Source organism: Dendropsophus ebraccatus, chromosome 8 (assembly GCF_027789765.1).
Source record: "Dendropsophus ebraccatus isolate aDenEbr1 chromosome 8, aDenEbr1.pat, whole genome shotgun sequence".
In the NCBI taxonomy this organism is placed as follows: domain Eukaryota; kingdom Metazoa; phylum Chordata; class Amphibia; order Anura; family Hylidae; genus Dendropsophus; species Dendropsophus ebraccatus.
In genome coordinates this window covers 56709872-56730649 of record NC_091461.1, presented here as the reverse complement: position 1 = coordinate 56730649, position 20778 = coordinate 56709872, and the positions used below count along the sequence as shown (strand labels likewise).

General features: G+C 46.0%; 1 protein-coding gene across 26 annotated transcripts in view; it reads left to right on the top strand.

Annotated features, from left to right (window-relative positions):
* The window catches only part of SORBS1 (sorbin and SH3 domain containing 1), a 287999-nt gene that overhangs the window by 213454 nt on the left and 53767 nt on the right, over window positions 1-20778 (top strand). For 22 of the 26 annotated variants that reach the window (XM_069980452.1, XM_069980451.1, XM_069980453.1 and 19 more), the window contains 5 exons: window positions 1170-1233; window positions 5399-5473; window positions 8542-8595; window positions 17034-17163; window positions 18815-18929. In XM_069980452.1, the coding sequence (XP_069836553.1) occupies window positions 1170-1233; window positions 5399-5473; window positions 8542-8595; window positions 17034-17163; window positions 18815-18929 (438 nt within the window). The remainder of the gene's footprint in view (window positions 1-1169; window positions 1234-5398; window positions 5474-8541; window positions 8596-17033; window positions 17164-18814; window positions 18930-20778) is intronic. The other 4 variants (XM_069980472.1, XM_069980471.1, XM_069980450.1 and 1 more) reach the window with 1 other exon arrangement.

Genomic DNA, 20778 nt, shown 5'->3' with positions numbered 1-20778 from the left:
CAAGGTCGTGATCAAGGACTTTTAGTCTGCAATGTATAGGTAGTTTTAATGCCTCTTCTATTCTGTCTCTGTACTGCATGTTCTCATGGATTATGAAATTTAACCTACATTTCCAAGAAGGAAGTGCTAAACTCCACCTCAATTCCTTTGAAATGATGATATCTATATGACAAACGCTGGTTTTGGGTCGGAAACGCTGTGACATCTAATTATTTAAAATCTGCTGTGATACCATATTATCTCTTGATAGAATGCTATTATCAGTGGGATTAGTGAATGCTGATCTGGTAGGGTAGATATCAGAGTATTCTTCCGAGTATTTTAATTTGGCAAAAGGCTCACAGTATTTTACAGAATTTAATAAATGCAAATTCTTAATTCTACACAGAAGTGGAATAATAGGTGTTAGTAAGGCCCGCATTACATGGCCCAAGCTATGCTGTAAACAAGCTAGATCGCTTACTGAGCCTATTACCCCTGTCAATAATCATGTGACCAGGGCTGCACGATAAAGCTAATGATTTTTTATGCAACCCTTAGCTTCAATTCACCATTGGCCACACATCTTCCATTACACACTAAGATGTGCAGCCAACGGCAAATGATTTTTTGAAAAGTTTAAAGCGAACGATCAGCAGAAGAGCAAGTACTTGCCCCTTCGTTGACTGATCGTTGGCTCTGTTACATAGGGTGATATCCGCCTGGTTTGATAGATAATCATCTTGTGTAATAAAGCTTTTACCTACAAGCATAAGACGGTGCTGGAGCTGCAGTACCCAAAACAACCTGTCTCAGAGTGTGTCACCAAGCTTGGACAACTTAAAGTAAACCTGCTATCACTTTTATGCTGCCCAAACCCCAAGTCATTGAGGTGGATGTTGGTGGCTTCTGTCTGGCCGGCTGGCTGTGATTGATAGATCCCTCCTAATACCCAAACATGGATAGACCTATCAATCAAGGCCAGTAGGGTGGGGAGAAGCCTTTGGGGACCACCTAATAACTTGTCGTTTAGGCAGCATGAAAGGGACAGGTTCCCTTTAAACAGGTTCATCCTGGTAACTAATAGGGGAACTCCTTTACCATTGCAGTAATTTTTTTTAGAAAAGCTTTTAACTTTATATTTATCTTTAAATATCCAAATATATATATATTTTTTTTCTCTTTCATAGAACACAGAGAGATCAAAGGACTGGTACAAGACCATGTTCAAGCAGATCCACCGGCTTAACAGAGGTAACATTGTGTTTTTTTTTTCTCAGAAATAACTAAATCTAAAATATTAGGAATGAGATGCTATTCTGCCAGAAAGTTGGGTTAGCCTTGGTTTACTGCACATGAAGGTTTATGGAGCATGATTAGAAGCTCACAACAATAACTTCTCTGAACTATTACTGAAGGATGCCGTATCAGAACTAAGTGTATATGTTATGATATGGGTTATGCCTCGAAACTTATAGATTGGCTAGAGACCATTTGCCTTGTAAGTACATCAGAACTCCTAGACCAGCAGAAAAACAAAGTTGGATCACTTCTCGTTTCTTTAAAACATATATCGTATCCTATATGTGAATGTGTGGGATTTTAAGAAGGGGTTATATTGAATGAAAGTCTAAAAATATTGCCCCAGATTTATCAAAGAGTATAAAATAGAAACAACCTATAACAACCAATTAAAGCTTGGATTTTATTTTACCAGAGCTCATTAAGATATTAAAGCTGAGCTGTGATTGGTTGCTGTGAGCAGTTTACTTCAGTTTTAATCAACTTGATAAATCTGGGCCATTGATCAGTCTCCCGGATCCCCTACTGCTCCTTGTTTGGAATCCTAAATTACATTACATGCATAGATCGTAGAGGTCCAAGGTATTCAAATCTCTTTAAAGGGGTATTCCTCTGCTGAAGAAAAAAAATTATGTTGTCGTAGGGCTCTGGTAAAATTGAAAAAAAAAATACTTACCTTCCCCTGCTCCCCTGCCATAACTCCAGTTGTTCTTCATCCAGTCTCCTGCTGCTCAAAAGACAAGTGCTTTGACCACAGAGATACTGTGGCCAATGATTTGCAGAGTGGGAAGATCCTTTTTCTAGCACTCCCTCAAATGCAGGTTGATGAGATGAGCAGCAAGGGGACAGAAAAAGAAGAATTTGAGCTATGGTGGCACCAGGGTTAAGTAAGTATAGTTGTTTTTTTTAATGTAACCAGCAGTCCACCACTATATATTTATTTTCTACAGTGCTAAAATACCACTTTTAAAAGGACACTCCTAATAAAAAAGGTTTCCATAGTAATTTTATTAAAAACCGATAGCTGTCAGTTTAGCTCATCAGACTCTAGTCTAGTGTGAAACGGGCCTATAGTGTGTAATCATGTATGGAGGCTGTTTTTCAAAGCATTTTAGCGACCTACCAGTGTTAAGGCCTGGTTGTGTCGCAGAATTGGATTTGGGGACACAATATCAGCCACTAGCACTTCTGCAGTACATAGCTTTTTAACAAAGTTAATGCAAAGGTAAAGTGGAGGGGTCAGGCTGTTGCTTTTACTTTTCAGAAGGGGGATAAAGAGTTGGAGTCGTGCTGGTTGCTTAATTTCTTTTTTGCAGTTTTTGGCAGCCTGACAGATGAGCACTGCCCTTTATCTTTGTAACCTTTTTTTTTATTAGCTGCCCACTGGTTCTGCTATGAGTGATTCACAAAGTCATTATTTCAGTCATTAGAAATGTAATTGTGCTTTAATACCGCCTGCTTGCTGTTACACTGTTTACAGTCTGCAGGCACCAGGCCATGAAACTAAAGAACGTCCTCTTATCTTTAATAAAACACAGTTGTTTTTCCGCTGCAGAAATGTCTGACATAACTAATTAATTGAAAGTCATTATCTGTGTACGATTAAGTATCACTGGGTGATGAATGTGCACACAGATGTCACCCACCGCCACGTCTATGTAACTTAGTGCTCTGAAACTGAGGGCAAAGCACTTACTGCTGCAATACTGAGGGCAAAGCAATTACTGCTGCAATACTGAGGGCAAAGCAATTACTGCTGCAAAACTTTACTCCTCCAAAACTGAGGGCAAAACGTTTACTGCTCCTAAATTAAGTGCAAAGCAATTACTGGTCCAAAACTGAGGGCAAAGCACTTACTGCTGCAATACTGAGGGCAAAGCACCTACTTCTGCAATACTGAGGGCAAAGCAATTACTGCTGCAATACTGAGGGCAAAGCAATTACTGCTGCAAAACTTTACTCCTCCAAAACTGATCCTAAAACTGCTCCTAAATTAAGTGCAAAGCAATTACTGGTCCAAAACTGAGGGCAAAGCACTTACTGCTGCAATACTTAGGGCAAAGCATTTACTGGTCCAAACTGAGGGCAGAGCATTTACTGCAATTTAAGAGCAAAACATTCACTGCTCCAAAACGGAAAGCAAAGCAATTTCTGCTCCAAAATGGAGGGCAAAGCAATTACTGGTGAAAACTGAGGGCAAAGCAATTACATCTCTAAAACTGAGAAGAGAGCAATTACTGGTACAAAACTAAGGGCAAAGTACTTCCTGCTCCAAATGGAGGGCAAAGCATTTATTGTTTCAAACTGAGGGCAAAGCAAAAACTCAAAAAACTGAGGAGAAAGCAATTAGTGCTGCAAAACGGAGGGCATAGCAATTATTGCACCAAAGCTGAGGGCGAAGAATTTACTCCTGCAAAACTGAGGACAAGGCACTTACTGCTGCAAAACTGAGGGCAAAGCATTTACTTCTTTTACACTTGAAGTGTAATATGTTAACTTTTCAATCAGAATTAGAAATGAGCAAAGTGAACTTCACAAACCAAGACCAATGTCGCTGTTTTTCATTTTCAGCAACAACATTGGAACAAAAACACGATGTCATAAGTAAATATACACAAAATAAGCTGGTGGGGTAGAAAGCAATCAGAATACATGGGGATTGCATGTTGATATTTTCAAACCTTTTCCACTCTTAGTAGACTGTTAGCGTTTGCACAAGTACCAGACTAGTCTTGTGTACCGGCCTAGTCTTGTGTTCTAGAGTTAATGGTCACTGACTACTGCAATACACTAGCTGTAACAATGATTGCAGAGGCCACAAAGACATTACAATATCAGACTTGAAAGGGATATGCTTATATACAAACTCTGTGTGTCATTGGTGATTTTTTTTTTGGCCTGCCTGTTCTCACTATTTAGTTACACAGTGATTTAACCCAGACATGTCTAATGACAATGCTCAATATGACAGGCTACCCCCTTGTACCCAGTAATAAAATTCCTTACCCAATTGATACTAATATGAGATTAAACATAGCCACCTATTGTTTGTATCACTGTCAATACCATAGATCCATGACAGCATGTGCATAGCCAATGGCGTAGCTGCCATAAAGACAGACCATGGCACTGCTATGGGGCCCTTGTATGAAGAGGGCCCACAGGCCCCTGGCCCTTTAACTGGGTGCATTTATGATGAATGCTCAGAGTTAATGGGAACCAATGACTAAATTTGTGCTGAATGGGCTCCCAGAACAGTTGCACGTACCTCACAGCCGTGTCCCCAGTGGTGTCAGAGGTTCCGGGCTCTGTGGTCTTCATGTTCAGTAAAATGCATTGTAATCCTGCTCGCAAGGCAGGGGAATAGCCATGAACCCACGCTCTGTGGGGTGATTGACAGCCTAGGAGGTCCGATCGCAGCCTTTAACGGGCCTCCTTGCCTGTCAATCACCCCGCAGACTGCACTGACAGGACAGACAGCCATGACTAGTCACAGCCCAGATGACTGGTTCATGGCTCTTCCCCTGCCTCGCGCACAGAATAAAAATGCATTTTACTGAACATGAAGACCACAGTAGACCGGCCGTGAGGTACGTGCAGCCGTTCTGGGAGCCCATTCAGCCATTGGCTCCCTGCCCTGCCAGTCTCTGCAGCATTACACCCCCAGCTACCAAAGCATCCCCCACCCCATACATATACTTACCTGACCCAGCACAGTCCCCCTGCGTTCATTCTCCCAGTGATGTCACTCGTGCATCAGGGAGCTGAGAGTACAAAGGAGCCCTGGGCCAGGTGAGTATGTATGGGGCAGAAAGGATTCAAGGGGCCCCATGAATCCTAGCTATACCCCTGTGCATAGCTAAAGGTGACAATACACACATAGCATATTAAACATGCAAAAGAGAACTCAAAATAGCAAAGCTGTTGTCAGGACTGTAGCTTGAGAATTAGCCTGCAAATCCTTACAGCATATCATACACTAGCAGAGGGCGGGTTACATGAAATCATAAAGTAGATCTTTACATTCCAGAAATACTTCTTATTTGTGGGGGCTTTTCTTATTCCCAGTCTGTGCAACTTCTCTTGTTTTCTTTTCCTTCAATTTACTGCGTATTAGATTCTCCAGAAGAAAACCCCTATACCCCCACTTACATATTTCCCGAGCTTCCTGAAGCCAAGCCTCAAGCAGAAGGTACCAGAGGATTGGCTTGAGACGTGAACCTGTGTTTGCATATGTAATCTCTGCAGCCAGTCTGCACTATTCACCCTGCTTGCTTACATAAGTCAGAGAATAATGCTTCATGTTGGCTAACACATTGTTGTTGTTAAGTGTTATGGCCCTAACCCTATTAAGAAGGCAGTTAGAGTCTTTTGTTCTGATACCAGAGTTTACAATAAAGCATATAATATGGTTGCCATTATATAGTCCCCTGAAGTTATAAGGGATTACAGTTCTTACTTATGTGTTAGAATATAGTTATTACCACGGGTACATGTGGATATGCTGTTCTTTGCTGCTTTTCTCTGCTGCAGAGTTCAATCCTTATACTCCTACCTACCAGTTTCCTGTATCCACTCCTAGCCCTAGCTCTGAAGGTAATTGGAAAGACTAAAGCTGGCCATACACTAGAGATAACAGACACTGCCTTTTTGTGACATGAAGGAACATGACAGATTCCGATTATAGGCAGATATCTATTGGAAAGGGAATCTGCTATCATAGTCCTGTGCAGTGAGCAATACCTGAAAATACTCTGAAACATACAGTAGATGTGCTCCTTATCAATAGAAACTCAGGCTACCGAGCAAGGCTGAGATCCATCCGCCAATCATCTCTAACTTTGTCATCCTGAACTACGACTTTCACAGGCAAACCGTGAACACCAAGCGGCCATCTGAAATCTCTAGTGTATGGCTAGCTTACCAGTATATGTCCTGTACTAATGTTCTTTCAGCTCTCTTAGGCTTGACTTGTATATTATGTTTGCTCCTAATAGGTTTGGGCTTGAATTTGCTGTGGTGCATTTGACATTGCGTGCTGTTATGTAATAAGCAAACTATTCACAGTTTACCCTGACTCGCTTTAGCATTAGAAGATGATATGCTGTTGCATTTCAGTTGAGTTATGCTTGAAATCAGAGGGCAATGCACAATATATCTGAACCGCCACAATCTAGCGTCTACGGTCCGGTATTTTAACAGTGGCTTATCTGCTGGTTGTACAGTGCTGTATTATAATACTGGGTGGCCTAGAAGTTGCTTTCCTTCAATCAATAACTGCATATATACTACTGTATTGTATTCGGTACAGATTGGTTAATGCTACAGCTTCTGTATGTCGAATAAGATTTATATTTGTCCAGAATTGTATTGCTTTCTGTTTTATAGTACTGAATATAGTTTTTGTGTTTCTTATACCTGTTTATGTGCCTTCATTTAAGATTGGAAAAACATAGAGGGGTTTTTGATGCATTTAGGGTTTTTTTTGTTTTTTTTTTGTGTTTAAATGCTTACTAGATGATGCCATCATAAATCTGATGTACAATAATTATTTTTTATCTCATACAACTCTGTGCAGCACTGTTGTTTTGATGCTTCCTGGGCTTTGTATGGGTGGGATTACCAATGTGAAGGACTACAGTTAGTTACTACAAACGTACTTATGGACATTGCCTCTATTTATAGCTGCTTGCATTTTACAGAACATAGTTTGCAAAGGTTGAAAAAAGACACATCTATCAAGTACCATATAGTATAGGTACCTCAGTGCAGGCCCTATATAGTATAGGCAGTAGTGGATTATAATAGGGGCGTTTTGGGCGGCAGCCCGGGGCCCTGAGCTCCTGGGGGCCCATGACCACCCAAAAAGACTTATACTTTTAATGGTGTACTGTCTCCTGGCTACACTTCTGCCATGATTTGCAAAAAATCACAGTTTTTTTATGGCAATTTTGCACAAATCTGGACATCATGACATTATCTATCCTGTACTATGAACGCCAGGCTAGTGCTTCCATAGTTACAGTGGGGTGGGGGGCCCAGGCTTGGTGAACAGCCCGGGGCCTATGGTAAAGTTAATCCGCCCCTGAGTATAGGTATATTCTGTTTAGCCCTCATGTAGTATAACCCCACTGTGCAGCCCCCCAATATAATATAGGTCCCTCTGTGCAGTTCATGTATAGTATAGGTCCTCCTGTTCAGCCCTCATGTACTATAGTACACAGTGCAACTCCCTTTATACTATAGGTCTCCTCTGTGCAGCCCTCATAAATTATAACCCCCCCCCCCATATTGTAAAGATCTCCTTGTGCAGTTCTTCCTAATATAATATAGGCCTCTATGCAGCCCCCTGCCCCCATCATCTTTAGTATAGGCCTCCTCTATGCAGCCCCAGTGACAATAATATAAAAAAACAACAATAATCACATCACTCCTGCGCAGCTCCCTGATCTGCAGGGACGGGATCTCTAGGCAGGCACGTTGACATCATAGCATTGCACCGGTTAATACACAGGATCTCGTTCCTGCTTCTACTTCACTGAGTCCAGAGGAGGACGCAGATACAGTGGGCTTTGCCAGCTGCCACCCAGAGTTCCCGGGATGAGTGGGTGACTGACAGCATTTTCTCATACTACTTGCTGGACAGTGCAAAACATGCTGGTGCTTTATGAGGAACAGGAAAATAAACGTGTGAAGTATACATGTTTACACTTGTAATGAGCACTGACTGACTGTATGTATTCCCTAAATGTGATCTTTCAAGCAGCCAACATGTGTGGTTACTCGCCATAGCAAGGACACCTAGAAGCATACTGTATGTAATTGTAAGCCAGAGCAAACCCATGTTCTAGCCTGACCAATCTTATTAAATGTTATGATTGATGGACGTCATAACATGGTTTCTGGTGCACATGAGCTTTGCCTCCCTTCCTCTAATCTCTAAGGCATCTGCCTATGTTGATTTAATACAGCCCTGCAATTATATCCTATGAAGCTGCTGCATGTGTATACATGTTAGTATATTGATAAAGAGCTCAGTAATCTGGATACTAAAACAGATATGTGTAATCCTCCTCTGTATGTAACAATTATGTAGAAATATTATTACGATTAAAGAACATCCCTTGTTATCTATTTGTGTTAATATGTTACATTTGTGTGGTTATGCAAGGGCTTCTTGCTATGATATTTTTTTCTCATTTTAGGACCACTATTTTCTAGATGCACTTTCAGTTTTTTAATGTTTTTTTCTTTTTTTAGATGATGATTCAGATTCTTATCCAAGTTATGGGCGGCACTCATATATAGAAGATGGTGAGATACATTGTTTTTACTAGCCTTGTGAAGTGTCATATAATAAACTACCACAAGGTGGCAATGTAATATTCGTAAAAGGTATTTCATTTCTTAAAGCCGTTACCACTGAAAGACTACCGCTGCCTATACAGGTATTGATAAAGACATTATAGAGGAGGGTCTCAAGATCAGGCCCCCTCCTATAAGTTTAGGCTTCCTAGTATAATATGAATGACTATTTACCTGAACAGCAGCCGTAAAATCTATCTTCTCTGCAGTGGCTGGTTAAGTTCACTTGTGCCCATGTTATCTTTTTCCCTATAAGAACTAATTTACATTGATAATTTGATCTAAGACATATGCAGACACTGAATATTTTAGTTGTTTTAAACGATTTTACAATTTTATATATTCTTTATATTTACATATAATATAAAATATCTGTAATATATTTATTTGAATGTGAAGTATTAGTGTGAACTAGCATCTAAATTGAAGAGTTACATGTTGACTGAATTAAAATGTCAATTCTTTGGGGTGGATGGCAGAGTGTGCATGAGACGTCCTATTGAATGGGACAGGCCAAACTTTGGGTGGAGTCTCGCCCCAGACTCTGCTTGAAACTCTGCCAAAATTCCGTAGTGTGAACAGCCCCTTAAATGCAATTGTTAAAGAAGAACCACCACAGCTCCTGTCTGTAAATAATTGTAATCTTTATAGAATACCACTGTGTTGTGCTCTTCTTCTGTTATTGCTCTTGAAAATGTAGAGATAAATTGAGGACTGGATGTTACCAGTTGAGGATGTGTCTCTACACTAACACTGTCCAATCAGTGCTGACAGCATTAGGGCTGTATTAGATGGCCAGATACACCTGGTAGATTGGCACTCACTTACAATGTCTATTTTACAATATCGTGTGACAAGGACTGCACAGACATTATTAATGATGTCCATGCAACCCTTGCTTTATATAGTTAATAAAAAAGTTTTATACTTGCCTTTCCATGCTCCCCAGTGTCCTCCTAGATCATGGGTCTCCAAACTGCAGCCCACCAGCTGTTGCAAAACTACATTTACCATCATGCCTGGACAGGCAAATCCAAAGCTTTAGCTGTCCAGGCATGATGGGCAGGGGCGCCGCAATCATGAGGCGACCTGAGTCGTCTGCCTCAGGCGGCGCCACCAGCTGTCTTCATGGGGGCGGCATTCAGTGGCAGATTATAATATGAGCGGTTCGGGCGGCCGCCCACATTATAATCCGCCACTGATCGTACCATGTACCGGAGTCCCCCCGCGCCCGGACAGCATCTGTAATGAGATGCTGTGAGCAGGGGAGACTGTATTCATAAGCGCCGCGCTGTAATGAATCAGCCGCGCGGCGCTTATGAATACAGTCTCCCCCGCTCACAGCATCTCATTACAGATGCTGTCCGGGCGCGGGGGGACTCCGGTAAATGCATTCCACGTCCGTGATCCGTCAGGATCACGGAACGTGGGAATGCAGCCTTAGTCCCCCGGCTGATGTGCGGCTGCCGGAGGTGTCCCATCCTGTCTCCGGCAGCGCGCGCATCAGAGAGATCCCCGTGCGCCGGAAGTCACAGCCACAGGCGCACGGGGAGCTCTCTGATGCGCGCGCTGTCGGGGACAGGACGGGACACCCCGGGCAGCCGCACATCAGCCGGGACCAGACCAGAGAGGCTCGACGGGGGAACGGATGGCAGGTGAGTTGTGTGCTGTTTTTTGTTTTTGTTTTATCTGCTGTGCAGGGGGGGGGGAGAGGGGGACCATCTATAAGGTAGGGGGGGGAAGGGGACCATCTATAAGGGAGGGGGGAAAGAGGGGGACGATCTATAAGGTAGGGGGAGAGGGAAGAGGGGGACCATCTATAGGGGGGGGGAAGGGGACCATCTATAAGGGAGGGGGGAAAGAGGGGGACCATCTATAAGGGGGGGGGAGAGGGGGACCATCTATAAGGGGGGGGGGGAGAGGGGGACCATCTATAAGGTAGGGGGGGAAGGGGACCATCTATAAGGGAGGGGGGAAAGAGGGGGACGATCTATAAGGTAGGGGGAGAGGGAAGAGGGGGACCATCTATAGGGGGGGGGAAGGGGACCATCTATAAGGGAGGGGGGAAAGAGGGGGACCATCTATAAGGGGGGGGGAGAGGGGGACCATCTATAAGGGGGGGGGGGGAGAGGGGGACCATCTATAAGGTAGGGGGGGAAGGCGACCATCTATAAGGGAGGGGGGAAAGAGGGGGACGATCTATAAGGTAGGGGGAGAGGGAAGAGGGGGACCATCTATAGGGGGGGGAAGGGGACCATCTATAAGGGAGGGGGGAAAGAGGGGGACCATCTATAAGGGGGGGACCATCTATAAGGGAGGGGGGAAAGAGGGGGACCATCTATAAGGGAGGGGGGAGAGGGGGACCATCTATAAGGAGGGGGAAAGAGGGGGACCATCTATAAGGGGGCATCTATAAGGGAGGGGGGAGAGGGGGACCATGTATAAGGGGGGGAGGGGGACCATCTATAAGGGAGAGGGGACCATCTATAAGGGAGAGGGGACCATCTATAAGGGAGGGGGAGAGGGGGACCATCTATAAGGGGGGGGGGAAGAGGGGGACCATCTATAAGGGGGGGGGAGAGGGGGACCATCTATAAGGGGGGGAGAGAGGGAAGAGGGGGACCATCTATAAGGGGGGGAGAGGGGGACCATCTATAAGGGGGGGGGAGAGAGGGAAGAGGGGGACCATCTATAAGGGGGGGGAAGAGGGGGACCATCTATAAGGGAGGGGAAAGAGGGGGACCATCTATAAGGGAGGGGGGAGAGGGGGACCATCTATAAGGTAGGGGGGAAGAGGGGGACCATCTATAAGGGGGGACCATCTATAAGGGAGGGGGAGAGGGAAGAGGGGGACCATCTATAGGGGGGGGAAGGGGACCATCTATAAGGGAGGGGGGAAAGAGGGGGACCATCTATAAGGGGGGGACCATCTATAAGGGAGGGGGGAAAGAGGGGGACCATCTATAAGGGAGGGGGGAGAGGGGGACCATCTATAAGGGGGGGGAAGAGGGGGACCATCTATAAGGGAGGGGGAAAGAGGGGGACCATCTATAAGGGGGCATCTATAAGGGAGGGGGGAGAGGGGGACCATGTATAAGGGGGTGAGGGGGACCATCTATAAGGGAGAGGGGACCATCTATAAGGGAGGGGGAGAGGGGGACCATCTATAAGGGGGGGGGGGGGAGAGGGGGACCATCTATAAGGGGGGGGGAGAGGGGGACCATCTATAAGGGGGGGAGAGAGGGAAGAGGGGGACCATCTATAAGGGGGGGAGAGGGGGACCATCTATAAGGGGGGGGAGAGAGGGAAGAGGGAGACCATCTATAAGGGGGGGGGAAGAGGGGGACCATCTATAAGGGGGGACCATCTATAAGGGAGGGGGAGAGGGAAGAGGGGGACCATCTATAGGAGGGGGAAGGGGACCATCTATAAGGGAGGGGGGAAAGAGGGGGACCATCTATAAGGGGGGGCCATCTATGAGGGAGGGGGGAAAGAGGGCGACCATCTATAAGGGGGGGACCATCTATAAGGGAGGGGCGGGAGGGGGACTGTCTATAAGGGGGGGGGAAGAGGGGGACCATCTATAAGGGGGGGGAAGAGGGGGACCATCTATAAGGGAGGGGGAAAGAGGGGGACCATCTATAAGGGGGCATCTATAAGGGAGGGGGGAGAGGGGGACCATCTATAAGGGAGAGGGGACCATCTATAAGGGGGGGGAGAGGGGGGACCATCTATAAGGGGGGGAGAGAGGGAAGAGGGGGACCATCTATAAGGGGGGGGGAGAGGGGGACCATCTATAAGGGGGGGAGAGAGGGAAGAGGGGGACCATCTATAAGGGGGGGGGAGAGGGGGACCATCTATAAGGGGGGGGAGAGGGGGGACCATCTATAAGGGGGGGAGAGAGGGAAGAGGGGGACCATCTATAAGGGGGGGGGAGAGGGGGACCATCTATAAGGGGGGGAGAGAGGGAAGAGGGGGACCATCTATAAGGGGGGGGGAGAGGGGGACCATCTATAAGGGAGGGGAAAGAGGGGGACCATCTATAAGGGAGGGGGGAGAGGGGGACCATCTATAAGGGAGGGGGGAGAGGGGGACCATCTATAAGGGGGGGGAGAGGGGGACCATCTATAAGGGGGGGGGACCATCTATAAGGGGGGGAAGAGGGGGACCATCTATAAGGGGGGGAAGAGGGGGACCATCTATAAGGGGGGAAGAGGGGGACCATCTCCTAAAAGATCAGCACCCTCCTCTCCTGACATCCTCTGTGCTGCTGTGACCTCTCCTAAAAGATCAGCACCCTCCTCTCCTGACATCCTCTGTGCTGCTGGGACTTCTCCTATAGGATTAGCACCCTCCTCTCCTGACATCCTCTGTGCTGCTGGGACCTCTCCTATAGGATTAGCACCCTCATCTCCTGACATCCTCTGTGCTGCTGGGACCTCTCCTATAGGATTAGCCCCCTCCTCTCCTGACATCCTCTGTGCTGCTGGGACCTCTCCTATAGGATTAGCCCCCTCCTCTCCTGACATCCTCTGTGCTGCTGGGACCTCTCCTATAAAGTCAGCCCCCTCCTCTCCTGACATCCTCTGTGCAGAAAGGGACCAAACATTATGTTTATTGGGGACAGCAGTGGGGGGGGGGGCAGTAGTGGATTATAATGTGGGCGGATTGACGGGGGGGGGGGGGCGTCATTCTATAGTTCGCCTCGGGCAGCAGAGAGGCTAGAATCACCCCTGATGATGGGAGTTGTGGTTTCGCAACAGCTGGAGGGCCGCAGTTTGGAGACCCATGTCCTAGATTTTCCCCACTCACTGCAGCCGCTGCTGAAGCTTCTACACCCATTTTTGAAGTGACACTGACCAAGAAAGGACAGCGCCACAACCTGTCACTTCAGAAACGGGTGTAAAAGCTTCAGCAGCAGCTTCGGTGAGTGGGGGAAAGCTAGATCTAACACTGGAGCTTGGACATGTAAGTATAAAACTTAATTTTTTTTCTAAATATTTTAATTAGCCTCCGACTGACGCAATGCATGGTTGGCAGCTCATGATTTTTTAACATGCTGAAATGATCATCTGATGATTTTATAACAGCTGGCAACAATCAGCTGATGATCAGCTCCACGGCTGATTGTTGTCTTTAGTAGGGTACGTTCACACTATGGAATTCGTGTGGAATCGTGCCCGTTCCATAGGCTTCATTCTATGGTCAGGCGGAGTTCACTCAAATATTTGGCTTGTCAATTCTTTTTGGGCAGACAGTGGAATCTGCCTGAATAGAATGGAGCCTATAGGCCAGGCAGATCTTCTAGCGGGAGCGGGGGGGGGCTTTGAGTGGCGGAATCCGCTGGAAGTTCTGAACGCACCCTTACACGGGGCGATATCTGCCCAAAATGGCCTGTGTAATAATTACACAGATAATCGCCCTGAGTAATAGGGTCCCTAGGCCACTTTATAATGTAACAGTTTTCATTTATTAATGCATTTAAAGGAGGGATGATAAAGACACAGTACAATGCAGAGTTCCAAGAAAGATTTTCCAGTAAACAAGTATTTACTAAGGCAGACTGCTCAGGAGAGAGAGACATAGTTTCTCTTTTATACAGGATTGGGGAACCTGCAGCCCTCTACCTTTTGCAAAGCTACTATTCCCATAATGCCTGGAGAGCCAAAGCCAAACTAGACATGATGGGAATAGTAGTTATGCAACCAGGGCCGTTTTAATACATTGGTGGGCCCAGTGCACAGCCCTCAAGAGTGGGCCCCCCCCCTTTCCCTTTTGGCACATTGTATAATGTACTGAATTTGCCCCCACACTGTATCAAGAGCCCCAATACATACAGTAGTTACCTTATAACACTATTTCCACCATACAGTGATTACATATTACATAAAAACTGCACTAAAAACAGAAAGCTATCATCAATGATACCATTACATAATACCGCCCTAACACTACAACCCTATAACAGAGTGCAGTTACATCCAGTGACTCACCGGGGGCGTCTTCTCCGATCAGAATCTGTCACTTTTTCTTTTTCTCTCCATCCAGCCTGGGCCACCTTGAAGTCTTCTCCTGGCTGTGAATCTTCTGCCAGACAAATATTTAAGGCTCCAACACATACAGTAGTCCCTTGTACCCCTATACAATAGTTACAACCCTCTGTACCCCTACATAGTTACACCCCTCTGTGCCTCCATAGTTTTAAGGTGTCCCTGTAGTATATAGACCCTCATGTGCTCCTCCAGTTATATACAGCCCTCCTGTGCGCTCCCCAATTAGTATATAGCCCCCCTGTGCACTATCCCCAGTAGTATATAGCCCCCCTGTGCTCTCCCACAATAGTATATAGCCCCCCTGTGCTCTCCCCCAATAGTATATAGCCCCCCTGTGCTCTCCCACAATAGTATATAGCCCCCCTGTGCTCTCCCCCCAATAGTATATAGCCCCCTGTGCACTCTCCCATTAGTATATAGCCCTCCTGTGCTCTCCAATAGTATATAGCCCCCCGTGCTCTCCCACAATAGTATATAGCCCCCCTGTGCTCTCCCCCCAATATTATAAAGCCCCCCTGTGCTCTCCCCCCAATAGTATATAGCCCCCCTGTGCTCTCCCCAATAGTATATAGCTCCCCTGTGTTCTCCCCCCATAGTATATAGCCCCCTGTGCTCCCCCATAATATATAGCCCCCTGTGCTCCCCCATAATATATAGCCCCCTGTGCTCCCCCATAATATATAGCCCCCTGTGCTCCCCCATAATATATAGCCCCCTGTGCTCCCCCACAGTAGTTAGGTCCCTTGTACCCCTACACAATAGTTACACCCCTCTGTACCCCTACATAGTTACACCCCTCTGTGCCTCCATAGTTTTAAGGTGTCCCTGTAGTATATAGACCTCATGTGCTCCTCCAGTTATATACAGCCCTCCTGTGCGCTCCCCAATTAGTATATAGCCCCCCTGTGCACTATCCCCAGTAGTATATAGCCCCCCTGTGCTCTCCCACAATAGTATATAGCCCCCCTGTGCTCTCCCACAATAGTATATAGCCCCCCTGTGCTCTCCCACAATAGTATATAGCCCCCCTGTGCTCTCCCCCCAATAGTATATAGCCCCCCTGTGCTCTCCCCCCAATAGTATATAGCCCCCCTGTGCTCTCCCCCCAATAGTATATAGCCCCCCTGTGCTCTCCCAACAGTATATAGCCCCCCTGTGCTCTCCCCCATAGTATATAGACCCCTGTGCTCCCCATAGTATATAGCCCCCTGTGCACTCTCCCATTAGTATATAGCCCCCCGTGCTCTCCAATAGTATATAGCCCCCCGTGCTCTCCCCACAATAGTATATAGCCCCCCTGTGCTCTCCCCCAATAGTATATAGCCCCCCTGTGCTCTCCCCCCAATATTATAAAGCCCCCCTGTGCTCTCCCCAATAGTATATAGCTCCCCTGTGCTCTCCCCCCATAGTATATAGCCCCCTGTGCTCCCCCATAATATATAGCCCCCTGTGCGCCCCCTGTGCTCCCCCATAATATATAGCCCCCTGTGCGCCCCCTGTGCTCCCCCATAGTATATAGCCCCCTGTGCTCCCCCATAGTATATAGCCCCCCCTGTACTCCCCCATAGTATATAGCCCCCTGTGCTCCCCCATAGTATATAGCCCCCTGTCCTCCCCCATAGTATATAGCCCCCTGTGCTCCCCCATAGTATATAGCCCCCTGTGCTCCCCCATAGTATATAGCTCCCCCATAGTATATAGCCCCGTGCTCCCCAGTAGAATATAGCCCCCTGTGCTCCCCCATAGTATATGTGCTCCCCCTCCCATATAACATTGAAAAAAACAAACACTGTTACTCACCTAGGTCCACGCGTTCCTCTTCTCTTCCCTCTTGTGGCCGCACTTCCTGCGGTCACAAGAGGCTGCACTTACCTTACCCTCGCGCCGACGCTCTAGTGACGTCGGGCGCTAGAGGGAGAGTGCGGCCTCTTGTGACCGCAGGAAGTGCGGCCACAAGAGGGACTGACAGGGAGAGAGCCAATGGCTCTCTCTCTGTCAGTAACGCTGCAGCTGAAGCGCAGCAGCGGGCGGGCGGGGGCAGCGGCGGACGGGGGGGGGCCCTGCAGGGGGCGCCATGGAGGGGTAAGTAGATTACCCATCCATGGCGCTCCCCCCTGACAGGCTGGTGGCCGGAGCCCTGTGCGACCGCACTGGTCGCACATAGCAATGGCCGGCCTGCTCGGGGGGGCCCCTTTAACCAGTGGGCCCGGTGCACGTGCACCATTTGCCCTCTGGTTAAAGCTGCCCTGTATGCAACAGTTGGCTTCATTAGCTATTGCTAGTATATTATAAACCCACAAACACTGACTTTTTATTTTGATGTGTTCTTCTCAGGAAAATCTCAAGCTTCAGTACCTCGTTCAAAAAGTGAGATGGATAACATAGACATGGATACAAACGTCCGCAGATCTGTAACGTTACCTCTACCAACTCGCTCCTCTTCACTTAAGCCAGGGCATGAAAGGTAAGACCTAAAGATAATGCCGTCCACCTGTTTTTTAAGATGTTTGATCCTCTAGATTCTGTTTGAAAGCTATTAATATACTATAGGAGGTGTCTGCATATACATAGTTATACATGTTCAGGGCCCATACAAATAATGCTAAATACATCCATGGCAGAGACATACAGAATGGAAAGAGTAAGTCTGTTTTTCCTTTTCCTGACTACCTTTCTTTAAAGTGACTCTGTACCCACAATCTGACCCCCCCCCCCCCCCCCCAAACTGCTTGTGCCATCAGATAGCAGATCCAAGATCTGTCCTGGGGTCCGTTCGGCAGGTAATGCAGTTATTGTCCTAAAAAAACACTTTTAAACTTGCATCCCTGTGCCAAACTGCCGTGGCCTAGAGTGACTATGCATTAGGCTGGCACAACCTCCCTGTCCCTCCTCCCCGCCCTCCTCATCATTAGGAATGCTCCAGGCAGATTGTCTCCTATTCATCAGCTGTGTTAGCCCGGCACATGGGCTGGATCGTTAAGGCACCAGAGGAATAGGAAATATCCTGCCAGTGGCATTTCTAATGATGAAGAGGGTGGGGAGGAGGGATAGAGTGGTGGTGCAAGTTTAGGGCACAGATGCTCTAGGCCACGGTCGTTTGACACAGGGCTGCAAGTTTAAAGGTGTTTTTTTAGGACAATAACTGCATCACCTGCCGAACAGACCCCAGGACAGATCTTGGATTAAAAGCAGCTATCTGAAGGTACAAGTGGTTTGGGGGAGACAGATTGTGGGTACAGAGTCGCTTTAAAGTAACTTTGTTACTTCCAGCTATAGCTTAAACTGTCCTGATATCAATGCCTTCCTGATCCCCCAGCCATTGAAGCATAAACTGTCCCTTGACTAGAAGTCATAGTTGTTTCATGTAAAAAGTTTCCCATAGACTTCTCTGGTTCTTATTGCTTCTTCTGCCAGCTCCAGAGCACATGGGATTTCATCTCCCAGAACTTGAGTGTAATAGAGGGAACCCATTATACAGTACATGCTGATACTGGCTGCATCCAGATGTGTCTCTATACAATCTCCTGGGAACACTAATGTATTGTCATTTTGCCAGTATATCTTGGGACACATCATTTGTTCTCATAATGGTGTCCTAGAGGCACATTTTTCCATGTAGGATCTGTCATTTTCTGGCTGCTACTCATGATCTAAGACCTTCATATCAGCAATATCTTAAGTAATGACCTCCTTCGCTCTATTTAATGTCTGCACATAGACTTAGAATTACCGGCTTGTCTGAAATAGTTAATAAACCTCTCCCAGTCCTCAGATGGCCTGGCCCTTCACCAAGGAGAAGTATCCAGGGAACAGAATCAGAAACATCTGCATATCTGACTAAAACACATATTAGTTTGGGTTTGGAATCACTGAGTTCCTTCTCTAGGAAACAGGCGATTAGAGTTCATACGTGTTTTACTATGTTCAGAGAAGCCGTCATAAAAACCAAAATACATAAAAACAAGCAAAAAGCGTCCACAAACCCAAGCAGATTTCCTGCCTGAAGATAGAAATGCCTGGACAGAGGATTAGCTGCTCCGGAGTATTTCCATCCATAACACGTGTTTCCCTGGTAACAGGGAGGTTTCACGGTTAATCGCTTTCCTTGTCCTCAGGAATGATTGGGATCCCCCAGACAAGAAGGTCGACACCAGAAAATACAGAGCGGAGCCAAGAAGCATTCATGAGTACCAGCCTGGGAAATCCTCTGCCCTCGTCAATGAGAAGATGGTAATGTAATTCACAAGCCGGGGGGCTCAGTGTTATTGTGTGTGTGCGCAGGGTCATGGTGAATGCTGTTGTCTTACTAACGCCAAGTTGAGCCAAAACTAGTGAAGCTAAACCTCAAGCGGCAATGGTATTACTGCAATGTAAGTACTGCACTTTGTGAGGATGGTAGAACTTTTAGATCACCATCCGGTCTCTAGGATGGGAAATGGAAGGGGGGTCAGCATTCCTTAACAAGTGAACAGTCCCTCTAATCCCTGGGAACACAGTGCCTTTTGAGAAGTGTTACTTATATCTAACTATTCAGTGATAATGTGTGCTTTATATTATGCCTACATTGATGTGATGCTTTCTTATCCAAAGTTTATGTGGTTGATATCGTATAAGTCCTTTCTTGCTTAACCATTTACAGCCCTAGAGACGAAATGGGGAAACAACTGTTTAATGCAATGTGTGTCATGTGTCTTGTGCCGCTAAATATTAACTCTTCTTTTTCCCCCCAATAACGACATATCCATACCTAGAAGCGATTTATACACATCCTGTTTTTTAATACTTAGTGCCAGGGTAGTCTGAACTGGTAATGCTCCTAATAGTCTACATGTTAATGGTAATCCCTACATTGCTCAATGTAGTTTGTATACAGTTAGGCTCTGGTATATATTATGGTTTTTGGCTTACTGATGTATGGTTGACTTCTGGGACACCTCTCATTCCTAAGAACTAAGGAGAAGGAGTTTAATAGAGTTGTGTTAAAGTTCCCTTCCCAGCAGGTGGCTGGAAACACCACTACGTTGGAAGAAACTTTGAAGGAACCATAATCCCACAATAAGCAAGCAGTTGCATTTTCCAGCAATATATCATTTTATAAAACCATTGATGCCCCCCACTTTTAAGTGCTTTACTCCAGTAGGCAGAAATTCTGTGCTTAGGTTCTAGAAGATGGTAGCACCTGCAATCTAGAACACTAATCAGAAACGCCAAATGTTCTACTGTTTTGGGCTCAGAAACTGGTGCATTGCAATACATTGTTTTCTATATCTGGCAATGAGACAACTGTAAAGGGTACCAAGACTCTAAAGTAAAAAGGGCTCCTTTTGAAAGGTATTTTCTGACACAAAGTCAATGTATCTTATATAAGATAGCTGAACTGCCACTTTCCCCTTCAAACACACATGTTCTGCTGTAAAGTGAAGCCACATACTGCTGTAAAGAGCTTAGTCTGTACTCACAAATGGTTTATAAGGAAACAGCATGGAGTTGGAAATTCCACCCGGCATTGCTATATAGACATGAATGATATACGTTTACATGGAACAAATCAGACATTTGCTTTAAGTTAACTAGGCTTCCAAAACGATATTTGTAGTACTGTTTCCTTGCCATCAGCATTTGGTGAATTTGCTCTAATCACATTGTAACGCTAGGTGGAACCAGTGGTTTGATGATTACTTCCATAAAACTCAGCAGAGATATAAACTTATCACTGGGAAAAAACTGAAAGCATAATATTCCTTTTCCTAAAATAAAAAGTAAACCACAAGGCCAAAAAAGATGGAAATCAAAAGCATATTGTTCGAGCTAATACCATCAGATAGTGCTGGCAGACCATTACATACAAAAGTCTCAATTGATAAAGTGCCTGATAATGAACAATGGATTATTAACAATTCATATTGCTATTATGTACTAAAATCTATATTGATAAAGTGCGTGATAATCAGCACTGTATTGTGAGCAGGCCAAAACCTCAGCACAACCAGGTTCTGGTTACAAAGTGTCCAATTACTGCTGCAACAATACTTATGCCACAAGGAATTATTACTATATGGAAGGTACCCGGGCTTGATAA